Consider the following 17,546-nt stretch of genomic DNA (forward strand, 5'->3'; position numbering starts at 1 on the left):
TGTTTGATTTTCAAAGGGACGGTAGGATATTTAAAACTAAGATAAATAGGGCAAGGTCATTGTGTGTATTTTCCCCAAAAGGAATGAGGCCATATTGGGAGCATGAAAGAATTTTATATTATGGGAAAAGTAAATTTCTAAAGACATGTAGAACAATGGAATTTTACACATTAAAGAGAGAAAAACATATATAAATAAGGATGGAAGGCTATGTAGGGGTTGGCTGTGCAACATCTTGAAAGATACATCGTGTAAAGCAGCCTTGGGGAAAAGCCTCTAGCCACTTTTCAGAAGTCTGCTGTGTCCAGTAACTAAAGTTGTGTTAAAAAGCCTCTGGAATTCCACTGTATAGTGGGTGCTGTGGTAACCTTGTTGGATTGCTTATTTAATTTTAAAATCTATTTTGGATTGTTGCGTGTAGTTGGGAGTCAGGTTAATTAGGGATTTTGGGATTTGTTATAATATCAAGTAACTGTAATCTTATGGATGAGTTTGAATTTTTTTCTTTTGTTATTAAATGTTTTAATTTAATTTTTAAAATCTCAGAAGTTGTTAGTGGACTCACTACACTTCTTGTACACTACTTCTTGTAATAAATACAAACTGCAAAACTGTTGCGATAGAGTGGCCAAGTTTCCTTTGTGGATTTGGTCCGCTTGGCACATATAACCTGCCACATCATAATATCCTGTGCATGCCCCTCAGGGTCTTGAATACCTTTAACAAGTCTTCTCTAAGTCTTATTTTCTCCAGGGAAAAGAGTCCCAGCCTCTCCAATCTATCCTCACAGCTCTTTAATCTTCACAGTTCTTTATCCATGGTATAATTCTTGTGAATCTTTTTCTGTACTCTCTCCAATGCCTTCATATCTTTCCTCAAGTATGATGCACAGAACTGGACGCAGTAATCCAGGTGAGGCCTAACTAGCGTCTTATACAAGTTCAACATAACCTCCTTACTCTTGTACTCAATGTCCCTATTAATAAAGCCTAAGATATTATATGCTTCACTAACTGCTCTCTCAACATGCCCTGCCATCATCAATGACCTATGTACGTATATACCAAGGTCCCTCTGTTCCTGCACCGCCTTTAGCAGCTCTCCCTTTATTTTATGCTGTCTCACCATATTTTTCCTGCCAACATGAATCACCTTACACTTTTTTGCATTGAACTACATCTGCCACTTGTTGGCCCAATCCACCAACAGTCTGAAGAAGAGTCATGCAGACTCAAAACGTTAACTCTGTCTTTCTTTCCACAGATGCTGTCAGGCATGCCAAGCTTTTCCAGCAATTTTTGTTTTTGTTTCAGATTTCCAGCATCCGCAGTATTTTGCTTTTATCACCAACATGTCTATGTCCTTTTGAAGTTCAAGTCTATCCCCATCACAGGTGACATTTCCAATCTTCATAGCATATGCAAATTTTGAAATCATGCCGTGCACACCACAGTCTAGGTCATTAATGCATATCAGGAAAAGCAAGGGTCCCAACATTGTACCCTGGGGAACTCCACTACAAACCTTCCTCCAATCTGAAAAACAACCATTTATCACTACACTCTGTTTTTTGTCACTCAGCCAATTTCTCATCCAAGTGCCTACTTTCCCTTTTATTCCATGACCTAGAATTTTCCTCACAAGTCTGTTGTGTGGCACTGTATCAAATGCCTTTTGAAAATCCATATACACCACATCAACAGCGTTTCCCTAATCAACCTTCTCTGTTACCTCCTCAAAAAACTCCAGCAAGTTAGTTAAAGATGATGTCCCTCAATGAATCCATGCTGGCTTTCCTTAATTACCCTGCACTTGTCTAAGTGACTACTGATTTTATCCCATTATATAGCTTCCAGAAGTTTCCCTACCACTGAGGTCAAATTGACTGGTCTGTGGTTGCCAACTTTATCCTTACACCCCTCTTTTGAACAATTCTCCAGTCCTCTGACACCTCTCGAGTCTAAGGAAGACTAAGATTTTCCCTAGGTCCTCTGCAATTTTCACTCTCACTTCCTTCAGTGCCCTTGGATGCATCTCATCCAGTCCTGGTACCTTTTCTATTTTAAGTAAAAGTTAGCCTTTTCAACACCTCCTTCCTCTCAATTGTAAGTTCTTCTGGCATACCAATTACTTCCTCTCTCTCACTCTGGCCTGGGGAGCATCCTCTTCCTTTGTAAAGAGGGATGCAAAGTACTCGTTCAACACCTCCGCCATATCTCCAGCCTTCACTTGCAAGTCCCCTTTTTTTGTCCCAATCACAGAATCTCAGTGCAGAAGAGACCCTTCGGCCATCGAGTCTGCACCAACACATGAAAAACACCTGACCTACCTACCTAATCCCATTTACCCGCATTTAGCCCATAGTCTTGAATGTTATGACGTGCCAAGTGCTCATCAATCGGCCCTACTCTATCTTTTACCTCTCTTTTATTATTTACATGCTTACAGAAGACCTTGGGATTCCCTTTTATATTCACTGCCAGCCTCTTATCATGCTCTCCCCTTGCTTTTCTTATTAGTTTCTTCACTTCCCCTCTGGTACTTCTATATTCAGCCTAATTCTCCATTGTATTTTCAACCTGAAATCTGTCGTACATGCACTTCTTCCTTTTCATCTTTACTTCTATCTCTGTCGTTAACCAGGGCGCTCTGGATTTATTTGTCTTACCTTTCCCCTTCAAGGGAATAAAACTTGACATTGCCTATAATATCTTTTCTTTGAAGGTGACCCATTGTTCAGCCATCATCTTTTTTGCTAACAGTTGATTCCAACTCACTCGACTCAGATGTATTTTCACCCTTCCTGAAGTGCGGTGCCCAGGACTACATGCGATGCTTCAACTGAAACTGAACCAGTGTTTATACAAGTTTAACATAGCATCCTTGCTTTTGTACCCTATGCCTCTATTAATAAAGCCCAAGATGCTGTATGTTTATTAACAGCTCTCGCAACCTGTCCTACCACCTTTAATGATTTATGCACAATTACACTCAGTTTTCTCTACTCCTGCACCTCATCTAAAATTCTACCCTTCATTTTGTATTGTCTCTCCGTGTTCTTCCTACCAAAATGAATCACTTCACACTTTTTTGCATTAAATTTCATCTGCCAAGTTGTCCGCCCATTCCACCAACCCATCCACATCCTTTTGAAGTTCTACACAATCCTCAGAGTTCACAATACTTCCAAGTTTTGCACTGTCTGCAAATTCTGAAATTGTGCCCTGCACACAGCAAGTTAAAGATGATTTTCCCCTAACGAATCCATGCTGGCTTTCCTTAATTATCCTGCACTTGTCTAATTGACTTTTGATTTTATCCCATTATATAATTTCTAGAAGTCTAGGTCTAGATATATATATCTATATCAGGAAGAACTGGGATCCTAACACTGACCCCTGGGCAACTCCAACATAAACGTTCCTCAAGTCCGAAAACATCCATTAACCACTACTCTCTGTTTCCTGTCAATCAGCCAATTTCATATCCATGTTGCTATTGTCCCTTTTATTCCACGAGCTCTAACTTTGCTCACACATCTGTTGTCTATGTTTGATTTAATTCTTTCATTGCGTTAGACACATCTCGGATTTTTTTTTAAGAGATGTATTGTATTGCAGTACGTGCAAGCAGGTTCATTTTGAATTTTAGATTTCAGTAAAAATGACAAACAGCTACATCTACAAGCGATAACCACAATACTGAAATATGATTCAGTAACCACTTCCTGAAATAGTCAATATATTGAAAAACAACTGTCTTCTGGTACAAAAAGAACTGCATTCAGCAACCATTTTAAACTTCCATATCAGATGAAAACATTCTCCACAAAAGAAATACAATAAATTGTGTGCATGTACGCTGAAACTTGCACTGACAAAATAACTTTGCAGCAAAAAAATCTACAGTCATACCCCACCCCCAGCCAGCGCACTAGAACTTATCCTCATGATCCTACTAAAGGGAAAGGGAGAGAGAAAAAACACACTGCTGGCGAAAATAGTGCCGGCTCTGATGGCTGAGCAAAAATCCTGGCATGGGTTTTGTTTAAGATCTGGATTCAAAAACTGATGCTTGCCAATAGTGGCTTAAGAGTAAACCAAAACTTAACCCATTGCTCACTTTGGGATTCTTTATCTAAATTCAAGTAAAGAAGTGGAGGGAAAAAAATTGATTCCTTGCCAATGTAGAACTTCCAGATAATAAAAGCTGCTGCTAAACCTTGAGTTCAGCCTTCTATCAACATTATTTTTTTTAATCACCAAGCACACTCAGCTGAAAGGAGCCTCCTTTTTTTTTGAAAAAAAGCTCTCTTAAAAAATAAATCATAAAATTCCATTAGCATGTAACATTTATTAGTTGCAAATTAAGTATAACAGCAGGCTGAATTTCCACTGTCATTAACACCCCTTTGTCCTTCTGTCTATGACATCACTGGCAATCTCTCCTTTGCCTCCGCCTATCACTGGCAGAAAATCCAGCTTCGCCTGCGCCAACCCCCTTAAACAGTATAAATTTCATCACATCTTTACTTCTCTTTAGCTCTGAAGAAGAGTCATACGGACTCAAAACGTTAACATTTTTTTCTCTCCACAGGTGCGTTAGACCTTCTGAGTTTTGCCAGCATGTTCTGTTTTTGTTTCAGATTTCCAGCATCGACAGTATTTTGCTTTTATCTTGGGGCTGAATTTCTGGACCATGAATCCCATTCAAAGTCAACCGTCAGATATATTGGTCAATGAAGTAAACAACTGGGATAAATGACATGATGCAGCGAATCATTACATGCCATTTACAAGATTTGGTCATTCATTTCTCAGTACATACTATCAGATGATAATGCCAATTAGACTGGAGATCCAAAAGAATTATACTCCACAAAAATAAGGTATTAAAGTATCAAATAATGCTGCAAAAATACCATTGTCTATAAACAACAGTAAAAGCTACAAGTCTTAACTGAAAGTTCTGTCAATCCACATGTCCCACTGTTCTGTTACGTAAATGGGCTGGAGAAGTTAGGGCCATTTCCTTGGAGAAGGCTGGGAGGAGATTTGATGGAGGTATTCAAAATCATGAGGGGTCTGGGACAGGGTAGATAGGGGAAAAATGTTCTCGTTGGTGGAAGGATCAAGAGTAAGAGGGCACAGATTTAAGTAATAGATTTATGCCACTCATCATCCTGACCTGGAACTATATTGCCATTCTTTCACTGTCGCTGGGTCAAAATCCTGGAACACCCTCCCTAACAGCACTGTGGGTACACCACATAGACTGCAGCGGTTCAAGAAGGCAGCTCATCACCACATTCTCAAGGGCAATTAGGGATGGGCAATAAATGATGGCATGGCCTGCGACACCCACATCCCATGAATGAATAAAAAAAAAATTGGCCAGAGAAGTCATGGTGACATGAGGAGAAACGTTTTCATGCAGCGAGTGGTTAGGATCTGGAATGCACTCCCTGAGTGTGTGCTGGAGTCAGGTTAAATAAAAGCATTCAAGAGGGAATTGTATTATCTGAAAAGGGAAGAATGTGCAGGGCTATGGGGAGAAAATGGAGGAGTGACATTAGGTAAATTGCTCCTATGGAGACCAGGCGCAGACATGACAGGCTGAAAGGCCTCCTTCTGTTCTGTAGCCATTCTGTGATATTATCCAAATAAATAGAATGCACTGCACAAAAAGAGGCCATTTAGCCCCTCATCCATGCTAGCGTTTATGTTCCATATGAGCCTCAGCCCAACCCTCTTCATCCAACCCCATCAGCACAATTTGCTATTGCTTTCTCCCTAGTGTTTAATTACCTTCCCCTGAAATGAACACCACCACCTGGAAGTTCCCCTCCAAGTCACTCACCATCCTGATTTGGAAATATATCGCAGTTCCTTCACTGTCGCTGGGTCAAATTCCTGGAACTCCCTTCCTAACAGCACTGTGGGTGTACCTACACCACATGGACTGCAGCAGTTCAAGAAGGCAGCTCACCACCACCTTCTCAAGGGCAAATAGGGATGGGAAATAAATGCTGGCCCAGCCAGCAAAGCCCACATCTAGTAAATGAATATTAAAAAAAATGTATCTCTGCTAGTTATCTCAACTACTCCTTGTGGTAGCGAGTTCCACATTCTAACCGCTTTCTGGGTAAAGATTGAAATCTCTATTGGATTTTATGGCTATCTTGCATTTATGGTCCCTCCACACAAGTGGGAACATCTCAGTTACTTCCGCCAAACTCTTTCATAAAGACCTCTATCAGGTCACCCCACAGTTTTCTTTTATCCTCAGGAAAAGATCCCAAGCTTTTTCAATCTTTCTTGGTAGGTATAAGCTCTCAGTTGTGACATCTTTTTTGCAAACTCATTTTTGCAGCTTATCCAGTGCCTCTATATCCTTTCTAACAGTATGACCAGAACTGTTCAGTGCTCCATGTGCGGCCTAACCAAGTTTAATACAAGTTTTCTTTTTAATTCGTTCATGGGGTGCAAACGTCACTGGCAAGGCCGCAGCATTTATTGTCCATCCCTAATTGCCTTTTAGGTGGTGGTGGTGGTGGTGGAGACACCTTCTTGAACCATGACTTTGCTGTAGTGGTTTTGATGCAACTGAGCGGCTTGCTAGGCCATTCCAGAGGGCAGTTAAGAGTCAACCATATTGCTGTGTCTGGAGTCACTCACAAGCCAGACCGGGTAAGGACAACAGATTTCCTTCCTGAAAGGATATTTGTGAACCAGACGGGCTTTTATGACAAACTGAGTTCCATGGTCATTACTGTGACGAGCTTTATTTTTTTATTCCACATTTATTTAATTGAATTTAAATTCCCCCAGCTGCTGTGACAGGATTTGAACTCGTGTCCCTGGAGCAATAGTCCAGGACTATTGCTTTTCAATTCTATCCTTCTAGAAATGAGCCCGAGCTTCATTTGATTTTTTTATGGACTTATTAGCCTCTGTTGATATTTTCAATGCTGTATATCTGGTTTCTTAAATCCCCTTGGTCCTTCACCTCATTTCGACTCACTTTGAGTATGCAGTCTAATTCTTTCTACCAAAATGTACTACCACACATTTATTTACAATAAGAGTATTAGGGGTCAAAACAACATGTTCAGTGGAAATTTTCAGTTCAAAGCCGCATCTCATCACTTTGCGGTGCCAGTCACTGGTGATCCAGATAAGTATAACATTTTTTAATTTCAACTCTATTTTCAGCATCAATCAAGTCAGGTCAAGTCAAGTTAGATACATAATAAAAACAGAAAACACTGGAAATACTCAGCAGGTCTGGCAGCATCTGAGAAGTGAAGCAGAGGGTTAATGCTTCAGGTCTGTGACCTTTCATTAGAACTTCTGATGGAAGGTCACAGACCAAAACTGTCAACTGTTACTCTCTTCACAGATGCTATGAAGCCTGATGAATATTTCTAGCTTTTTTCGTTTTTATTCCTGATTTCTAACATCCACAGTATTTTGCTTTTGTAGATACAGGACCAATCGCCTATTTGGCAGCTTACGTCAAATTCAACTCTACTATGCCCCAGTAGGGTGGTATTTTCATTTTGAATGAAAACTGCCAACTTAGTTCCAATTCAAGTCTGCATTAATTGCCAATTGTGTTAATTGGAATCAGATTGAGACTATAGAAAAAATTCACTTAAACAATCTGAGTTGGTTACAAACCCAGACATCAGATATGAAAGAGCAGCATTCAAATCCACTATCCCATTCTCCTCATAACACTAATTCCAATCACAAGTATAAAATCAAATAATTTAAGTTTTTCCTCTCAAATATCTCCTGAAGTCAGCACTGCAGAAGTATCTGAGAAGTTGAAGGGGCTTAAGACTAATAAAACGCCAAGGCAGAATGGCAAATATCTTAGCATAATGAAGGAGACCATGGAGAACACTTGCAGGGCATGGGGCACTGTAATGGACCCACCATTATTAGGATTTGAGGAGGAAGATGGTTGTATTGTTTAATGGATAGATGGATACTAGTGGGCATTTTTAAACTAAGACTCATTGAGCAAAGGTCATATCCCACTCAAACAGTGCACTTATCTACAAAAGGCAACAGTAACATAAAATAATAGCATCTACTCCAACTTAAATAAGAAACTGTACGTGATGTAGAAGACAAAATAATGCCCGGTATCTGTAAGAGCCTCAAAAGAAAATTAAGTACATAACAGAACTCCCTATAAGACAACTTCACAGAACATTCAGAAAGTTCCCCACAAAAGATAAGTAGGGTGTGTTAGTTGGTAGCGCTCTCACTTCAGAGTCAGACTGCTGTGGATTCAAGTCCCACTCCAGAGATTTTAATTCAAAAGTCTATGCTGACAGTCCAGTGCAGCACATGAGATGTTAAACAGATGCCCTAAGAGCTCCCTCAGGAGGGCATAAAAGACCACAAGGTACTATTTCAAAAAAGAGCAGGACAGTTATCCACAGTGACCTGGTCAATACTGTTACTCAATCAACTTCATTAAAACAGTATATCTGGTCATTATCTCACTGCTGTTTGTGGGAGCTTACTGTGTACAATTTGGTTGCTACATTGCTAGTGTCTACACTGCAAAATGTACTTGGCTGTAAATCACTTTGGCACACCCTGAGGTGATGAAAGACGCTATATAAATGCAGGTTTTTAAAAAAAAATGGAAGCTACATAAGGAATGCACCAAAAAGTGTTATAATGTCAAAATAGATACGGTGGGGAGAGGAGGGTAGAACAAGAGATGCCGAATTGAATCCTCCTAACAATGCTCATTTCCCCTTTGCTTATATCAACACCAAAGATTTGGATTCTGGAGTCACATCCAAGTTTGCCAAATTTGGTCGCAACATCAAAATAAAGAAAGCAGAGAGGATCAGCAATGAATTGTACACAAGATTTTAGCTGTCCAGTAGCACAACCAAACAGTTATAGATGTCAGGAACTGCACAAATCACAAACTTGTATTTATACGTGGAACACCTTACCACATCTTTGAGAACATTCTTAGGCGCTTCACATACAATGAATAATTTTAAAACGTGGCTGCCATTATGTCAGTAAATGTGGCAGCCATTTTGTGCACAGGGAAGTCCCACAAATAGCAATGAGATGAATGGCCAGTTAATCTGTTTTGTTTGTTGCTGTTGCAGGAAGGAAAGCTCTTGTTTGAAAAGCACTGTGGAACCCTTAATGGCCAACATAATCACAGAAATAGAGCCTAGGCTATCTTTCCCAATCAACTGAACTGAAGTAGTAGAGTGTCTTGGGGAATAATAACAGACTTCCATGTCTAGACAATGTCATAAAGCATTTTTTTAAAAAGTTAATAAAATGCTAGGACAGAACGGTAAAATAGAAGTCGAATGAAATAATGCTACAGCTGCAAGTAGCCAGATGACAATTGAGTGCAGTCTTAATTTTTGTAGGCCATGCTAGAAAAAGGGCATGCATGTATTAGAAGGGTGCACAAAAAACAGCAAGAGACTGATCCCAGCTGAACTATGAGAAAGGACTGAAGATTGAAATCCAGCAAAATGAATAACAAGAGGTAAAAGGGAGACCTGATCAAGTCATATAAAATGTAATATTGCTTTGCCTCATTTAATATCACTTTAAAGTACGCTAGAATAAAAGGTCATAAATTTCAATTAGAAAAAGTAAATTTAAATTTAAAGCAGGTACAATAAGGGGAAATTCTTTACTCTAAAATGGACAAATATTTGAAATAATATGCTGGTCAGGATAACACAGGCCTTAAAAAATGGAAGCTAGGTTGAGAAAGGTGGAGTACCAGTGGAATGAATTGACAGGTTGCATGGTTTGCCTTATCCTTGACTTAGGTTACAGCTTAATCTCTTCAGCCACATCAGTTCTTCCAAATCTTAAGATTCAATATTTCTTGATAGCATCATGGTCTGATCATTCAATAGCAACGATCTCCCTATCTAGTACAATAGGATTTAACCATGAAAATGCACATACTCATGGCCCCTCCCAATGAACTAGTGCTTTCACAAATTAAGTATTAACGCCTTCAGTCTTTCATTTTCATATTTATCACAAGGGACAATTTGCACTCTGTGTAAAGTACGTGCATGGTATCAACAGAGCACTAGGTAGTGAAGTGGTTATAAGCACAACTTCACTTCTACGATCGAAATTTGAATGCATTCCAAATCGATCAGATGAAGGTCCTCTCTATTAAAATCCCAAGTGAAACATGTCTGAAATGTCAACTTAGTTGCAGTGTATTTAACCCCACCAACACAAACCTACTCATAATTTGGTTTAATTTTGGCAGTCAAACTGACAGAGGCGACTAGGACATATGATGTGGATTATGGAAATGTCAAAGTAGAACTGAGGAATGTTCTCAGAATCTGGCATAAAGGCACACTTCTGAGAGTGTCGTAAAGGGGGCTGTACTCTGTGTGAAATTGTTGTATGCCCAATCAGAGCACTGGTAGCAGCCAACAAATTTAAAAATTGAGGAAATATAGCTTTGCCCTGAAATAATACCCTAAACTGGATGAGCTCAAAAGTACTTTTTCTTCTAAATCAGCCTATAGTCAGTTGAAATATTGTCTTTTCCTAATGAAAAGACATTATATTTGTAACCTCAAATTAGTGTAACTTGTTTCATGCTTAGCATCAACACAAGCTATAGGAAAATACTTCTGCAGTATTGAAGATCTCAAAAATCTAGGAACAGCTACTATCAGAGGCCATCTCAGTTGGACACTAAGCGGACTATCAGTGTATTAAACCAATGACTGGACCTGCAACCTATATAATGATTATACTATTTACAGATTTAGAACACACCATTTCTCTTTTAAAGAAAAAGCCAACCACAAGTGTGAAAGATCCAAGACTCTCAAAGAGACGTCTCTGGTGCAAAGTAACTCAATTTATCTCAATTCACTTTATTGTCCATATAGAAATTCATTTCAGGTACATTGCTCTTTCATTAAAAATCACATATAAATATGTTTACATATAAACATAGCTACAGAAAAGTCTCAATTAGAAGTCACAAATCAAAGTATCAAATTATTCAATTTTTTCTTTAAGTACCAATTTCCCATTTTTCTTAATTCAAACCTCTTTTTTTTTTTAAAAATCAACTGATTTTTAATTAGTTGGCTGTACAGAAAATACAACTTTGAAGAGAAGAAGGGACATTAACCTAAAATGTTAACTCTGCTTTTCTCTCTCCACAGATGCTGCCAGGCCTGCTGAGCATTTCAAGTTATTTTTGTTTTTATTCCATTAATGATTCCATGAGAACTGCACCATAAGTGTGGCACTAAACAATACGAACCAGGAACACTGCAGGTTTAATCTTGGTCTGTAACGAGTTAGTTCATCTCATCCATAGTTTTACAACCCATGAGTCTTTAAAGCAGAGGAAGGGAGAAAGAAAAGGAAATAAAATGTCTTCTGCTTCAGATTGTCAATTACCGCATTGAAACCCATGCATTAATGCTGATCGGTAGCCCTCGATCAACCAGCATTTTGGGGTGGCATATATTCACCATCTAGGCTCATTTACACGAATTAGAAGGCTGACATATGTAGGTGAAATTGTACCCCATCACAAATCACATTCAGGAAAAGAGGGGAAGAGGTCAAATTCATAATTGTCACGAATATGAGTCAAGCACAAGGCTAAGTGGGTAAAATTTACATGCTGTCAGAATGCAACTTTGTGGCAAGATTTTACCTGCCTCAACCAATCACCTGCTGAAACCTTTGTCCATGCATTAGACTTGTCTATTCCAGCACATTCATGGGCAGGCATCCAATTTTCTACCCTCTATAAACTTGAGGTCATCCAAAATTCTCTTTTGTCATTACTCACATCAAGTCCTGTTTACTCATGACCCATGTGCTGATCCCTACACTGACTCCTAGTTAAACAACACCTGGATTTTAAAATTCTGATCTTTTTCAAATTCCTCCATGGCCTCACCCCTCCCAATTTCTGATCTTCTCCAGTCCTACAAGATCTCTTTTTTCATCCAATTCTGGTCTCTTCAGCATCCCCAATTTTTATCGTTCCACCATTGGTGGCCAAGGTCCTAACCTCTAGAATTCCTCTCTAAACCTTTCTGCCTCTCTATTCTCCTTTAAGGTGATCCTTAAGACCTACCACTCTGACCAAGTTTTTGGTCATTTGCCCTAATATCTCCTTATACAGTGTCAAATTATGTTGGGTAAAGCTCCTGTTAAGCACCTTGGGACAATTTACTATGTTAAAAGCGTTTTACAAGTTGTTGCTGTAGTAAAATATTATAGTAGTTGTGAAATTTTCCAAACAATGTGTACTCTAAACGCTTTGAAGGACCCACCATAACTGTATGGTTGTGTGTGAAGAGGAAATTAATGGTTACACTTATGTTGCTGGTGATGGCATTGTTAGAGCAACTTGGAAATGAACTGAGAATACCATGTAAGCAGCTGGCACTGCACAAATTGACTTAAATAGGATTCCTCTTTATATTGTACCGATACATGCATTATACCAAATAAACCTACTGACAAGGATAAAGTATGCTGCAATGAACACAGCAAACATTGCATAACTTATGAGAAAAGGAGACACACACAGTCAAGGAAATACTGAAATGTGAATATTTTCCCTAATAGGAGGTCACGAGTTTAGTTGTGTCTACTGAGTGATCTTTCTTCCCTTCAGCCATCATTTTCTGTGATCAGCTGATGAAAAGTAAGACTTTCCTTCACCTTACTCACCAAGCAGAATAGTGTGCCATATGAATCTAAGACCTACATAACACAGGACTCAAAACGATATGAATTGCTGAACAAAAAGTGCCTCAGGGAGAAACATTTTCCAGTGGCAGAGGTGTACAGGTTTATGCCCAAGAATGATTATGAAATGGAGGGAGCATAAAAGACACAACTGCAAAACCAATTGGGATTTGTTGTTCCACCAAGTCACCCCCTTCCATGAACCAGTAAAGCACAACTAAGAAGAAAGTGTTAAAAAAAAAATTACGGGCCACAGTATGGTAAACTTCAATACTAGTAAATTAAGAACACAAGCAGACACCAAACTATCACTTACAGCATTTGTAGAACACTTCAACATCATAGTACATGCTTACTGTAAGTTAGTGACATTTTAACTCAAATGGTGTGATTTACTTTGCAGGCTTCACTTACTTCTTTTTCTTCTGTAGAGGAGTTGTGCCATCTTTGCGAGGTCGGCCCCGTGGTCGTTTGTCATTACTTACAGGGCTACCAACAGGAGCAGCCGCAAGGGCGGCAGAAAGAGGTGGCGGTCCTAGGTCAGAAGGCTCCACACTTTTGTCCTCTGATGACATTCTAAGGGTGAAAAAGTAAAAGTTAGTCATTACAGTGAAGGAAACTCCACAAATGTCAACACCAAATCTGAAAGGTAAACAAACTACAGCCAGAGGCTTAGATGCTTCTGTGAGCACTTTAGGCTTGAACACAATAAAATAGCTACATCTGCTCAGAATGGTCTTGTGGCGGTAACGGATTTCACCACGAGCCGCTAATAGAAACTTTTTATTAATATCAAGGGTTCTATTGTTTCATTGCAGAATTTGAGTACTGCACTAACATCATTGAAAGGCTTTTATTTGTCTCACTATTTTGACCGCCAATCCCAGTAATATATTGTGTCTGTCTCATCTATTAAAAATCCATTTCTTTTAACATTGGCTTGCCGGCAGGCACCCTATCTGTCAAAACAGCTTTGCTCAAAACAAACTTAGAACATCACAGAGACCAAAAAGAATCAGCACTGGGTGCGTGATAAAAGTACTGGAGTAAAAAAGAAGCCTTTTTTTAATCAAAGCATCATTGCACAGTACATTTAGTTACTTCTCATACCTGGAGGATATAGCAGGACATTCAAAGTGACCAACGTCACTGATTAATGTCATGGATCAGTGGCTGGCATAATATCTTAGATTTTAAAGCCTGCTTGCCAAATATTCTAGAAAGATGACGAAGCAACACTGACTACCTTTGATAAACAGAGAAAGCAGCAAATTAAATTGTACAAGGGTTGAATTTTGTTTTCCCCATTTTGTGCAAAGTCCTGTGTAATACATAGCTTTATAACACAACCTTCTTCCATTTTGGTCTACTGATAATTGGTCATAATTCCACTGGCTGAGCTGAACCAGGAAACAACATATCTTGAATTCACTGTCTTCGATAAGTCAGCGAGTCCAAAGCAGACTAGAGATTAACTGGATACCTTGATAGCTCCAAGGCAGGTTCCAGTTAGATAAGTTGTATTTTTACCAAAAATGAGTGAGTAACCAAGTATAGCCTGGGCTGGCTAATTCTGGAATTTCACCTATCTGCCCATTTTGGGAAGGGGAGGAGAGGAGAGGGGCAGGAGGTAGCAGCAAGAGTCTGATCTCCACCTCCCACCTCTTGTACAACAATGCTTGGGAACAAGAACTTATTGTGCTAGGAATCACAGGTACAAATCAACTTCCTAACATCCAACACAGTACTTTAAGGCTCAGCCAGTCGAATTATGAGCAAGAAAATTTGTCAATTTTTATGCATTATACTGAAGGACTTTGCACAAAGTGGGGAAAATAGAATTCAACAAAGGGTAAATCCCAGCCTGAATTAGCTTCACTCGACAGGAAAATGTCCATTTGGACACATCAACTACAATCTTCACACTTCAGCACAGAGATACAGTAAAATAATAATTAGATGGACTGAAAAGTGTCAAAATAATTATGTATATAAAAGATACATTTTAGACATCATGGTCACTAGAATCACTGGAATGATGTCATAAAAATGAAATACAAATAACTTCACTGTCAAATCTTAATCATTGCTTAAGTGGTTTAAGGAACATATACTTGGATCGGGATTTCTAAAAGTAGAACTAATTTAAATCATTAATTCATTCAACAATTATCTGAAGCATCCCAAGTAATTTCATTATTGAGTGTCAGATCTGAGCAACAAGTGATGTGAAAGTGGCTGAGGGTGCAAATTAAGAGGTAGGTTTTAAATAGGTTTCAAGGTGTGATGAATACTACTTTAGCTCTTGAACTAATGGTGCTCTCACAATGGGAATTCTCCACCCTAAGAACCAATATTGATTTAACAATCATGAAGGAACAACATTTGTTTGTTCCATTCAGGATAGCGTCCAGGTTATAGGGGAACAGGGTCAGAACCTTAGTGAATTGCTGCAGTGCATCCTTTAGATTGTACAGACTGCAGCCACCATGTGTGCTGGTGATGGAAGTAATAGATATCAAGGCAGGAGAGCCAGTCAAGAAAACTGCTCTCTTCTGGTTGATGTCAGGCAAATGGTGTGTGTTTTAATCACACTGTTAACTACCAACACATGGACTGCAGCAGGTCAAGAAGGCAGCTCACCACCACCTTTTTCAAGGGTAATTAGAGATGGGCAAGAAGTGCTACACTACCCAGCGGTGCTCACATCCCATGAACGAATAAAAAAATACACTGTTGACTAGAGCCTTGTAGATAATGGAAAGGTTTTGAGCAGTCAGGTGGTGAGCCGTTTGTCAAATAATACCCAGTATTGTCCCCATTCTTGTAGCCAAGGCGCTTAGACAGAACTAAGCAAATCCACAATAAAATTAAAGCTCTGCAGTTGCCACATCCAGTTATGAATGGTGGGGGACAATTAACCAGTTAACCAAAGGAGGAAGGGGCTCCACAAATACCCCATCCTCAATGGAGACCCCAGCAGATTAGTACAAACGATGAGACTGAAGCATCTGTAACCACCTTCGGCTAGAAGTGCCAGAGTGGATGATCCATCTTGGCCTCCTCCCGAGATCCTTAGCATCACAGATGCCAGTCTTCTGCTAATTTGATTCACTCAACGTGATATCAAGCAACAGCTGAAGGCATGGAATACTCTGCAAAGGCTATTGCTCCTGACAACATTCCACCAACAGCACTGAAGAACTGTGGTCCAGGACTGGCCACGCCCCTAGCCAAGCTGTTCCAGTACAGCTACAACACTCGTATCTACCCGACAATGTAGAAAATTGCCCATTCCACCACATCTGGACAAATGCAATCTGGCCAACTATCTCGCCATCAGCCTCCTCTCAGTCATTAGCAAAGTGATGGAAGGTATCATCTACAGTGCTATCAAGCAGCAATTATACAACCTGCTCACTGATGCTCAGTTTGGGTTCAACCAGGGCCACCCGGCTCCTGTCCTCATTACAGCCTTGGTCCAAACATAGACAAAACAGCTGAAATCCAGCACAGATGTGGTAGTGACTTCCCTCAACATCAAGGCAGCACTGACTGAGTGTGGCATCGAGGAGCCATGACAAAACTAAGTCAATGGGAAATACGGGGAAAACACTCTATTGGTCGGGGTCATACTTAGTGTGAAGTAAGATGGTTGGGGCTGTTGGAGGCCAATCATCAGTCCCAGGACATTGCTGCAGGAATTCCTCAGTGTAATGCCCTAGGTCCAACAAACTTCAGCTGCTTCATCAATAACCTTCCCTCCATCATAAGGTCAGAAGCGGGGATATTTGCTGACAATGGCACAATTTTCAGTACCATTCGCAACACCCCAGATACTGAAGTAGTCCTTGCCAATATGCACTAAGTCCTGGACAACATTCAGGTTTCGGCTGTTAAGTGGCAAGTAACATTCACGCCACACAAGTGCCAGGCAATGACCATCTCCAAGAAGAGAGAATCTAACCATCGCCCCTTGACAATCAATGGCATTACCATCGCTGAATCCCCCACAATCAACATCCTGGGGGCTCACCACTGACCAGAAAATGAACCGGGCCAACCATATAAATACTGTAGCTACAAGAGCAGGTCAGAGGCAAGTTACTCACCTCCTGACTCCCAAAAGCTTGCCTACTATCTACAAGGCATAAGTCTGGAGTTGAATGAATACTCTCCACTTGCCTGAACGAGTGCAGCTCCAAATTTCAAGAGCACGACACCATCCAGGGCAAAGCAGCCTGCTTCATCAGCACCCCATCCACCAACTTAAACATTCACTCCCTGCACATTGACACACAGTGGCAGCAATACGTACTATACACAAGATGCACTACAGCAATTCACCAAGGCTCCTTCGACAGAACCTTCCATACACGTGACCTCTACCATCTAGAAGGACAAGGGCAACAGATGTGTGGGAACCCCACCATCTGCAAGTTCTCCTCCAAGCCACACACCACCCTGGCTTGAAACTATACTGGTCATTCCTTCACTGTTGCTGTGTTAAAATCCTGGAACTCCCTTCCCAGCAGCACTGTGTGTACCTGCACCAGATGAACTGCAGCGGTTGAAGAAGGTGACTCACCCCACATCCCATGGAAGAATAAGAACAAACATCTGGTCCAATTCAACTTCTAGTCAATAGCAATGCCCCACTGCCCCACCCCCTCAATCATGATGTTAATGGTGATGCTATTTAAGACTGGGCTATCTTTCGAGATATTTGTCAGCACTTCTATGGCACAGATAATATGTCACTTGTCA

The 17,546-nt window shown here is 40.1% G+C and overlaps 1 protein-coding gene across 12 annotated transcripts in view; it reads right to left on the bottom strand.

The window, feature by feature from the left end:
* Positions 1-17,546, bottom strand: part of kmt2ca (lysine (K)-specific methyltransferase 2Ca) — a 455,613-nt gene that overhangs the window by 358,891 nt on the left and 79,176 nt on the right. For all 12 annotated transcript variants that reach the window (XR_013575392.1, XR_013575394.1, XM_078537008.1 and 9 more), the window contains exon 2: positions 13,194-13,355. Coding sequence is in view for 10 of the 12 variants with exons in the window: in XM_078537008.1 (XP_078393134.1) it covers positions 13,194-13,354 (161 nt within the window). In the remaining 2 variants the exon portion in view is untranslated. The remainder of the gene's footprint in view (positions 1-13,193; positions 13,356-17,546) is intronic.

The sequence above is a fragment of the Cetorhinus maximus genome, chromosome 3 (genome assembly GCF_964194155.1).
Source record: "Cetorhinus maximus chromosome 3, sCetMax3.hap1.1, whole genome shotgun sequence".
Classification (NCBI taxonomy): Eukaryota; Metazoa; Chordata; class Chondrichthyes; order Lamniformes; family Cetorhinidae; genus Cetorhinus; species Cetorhinus maximus.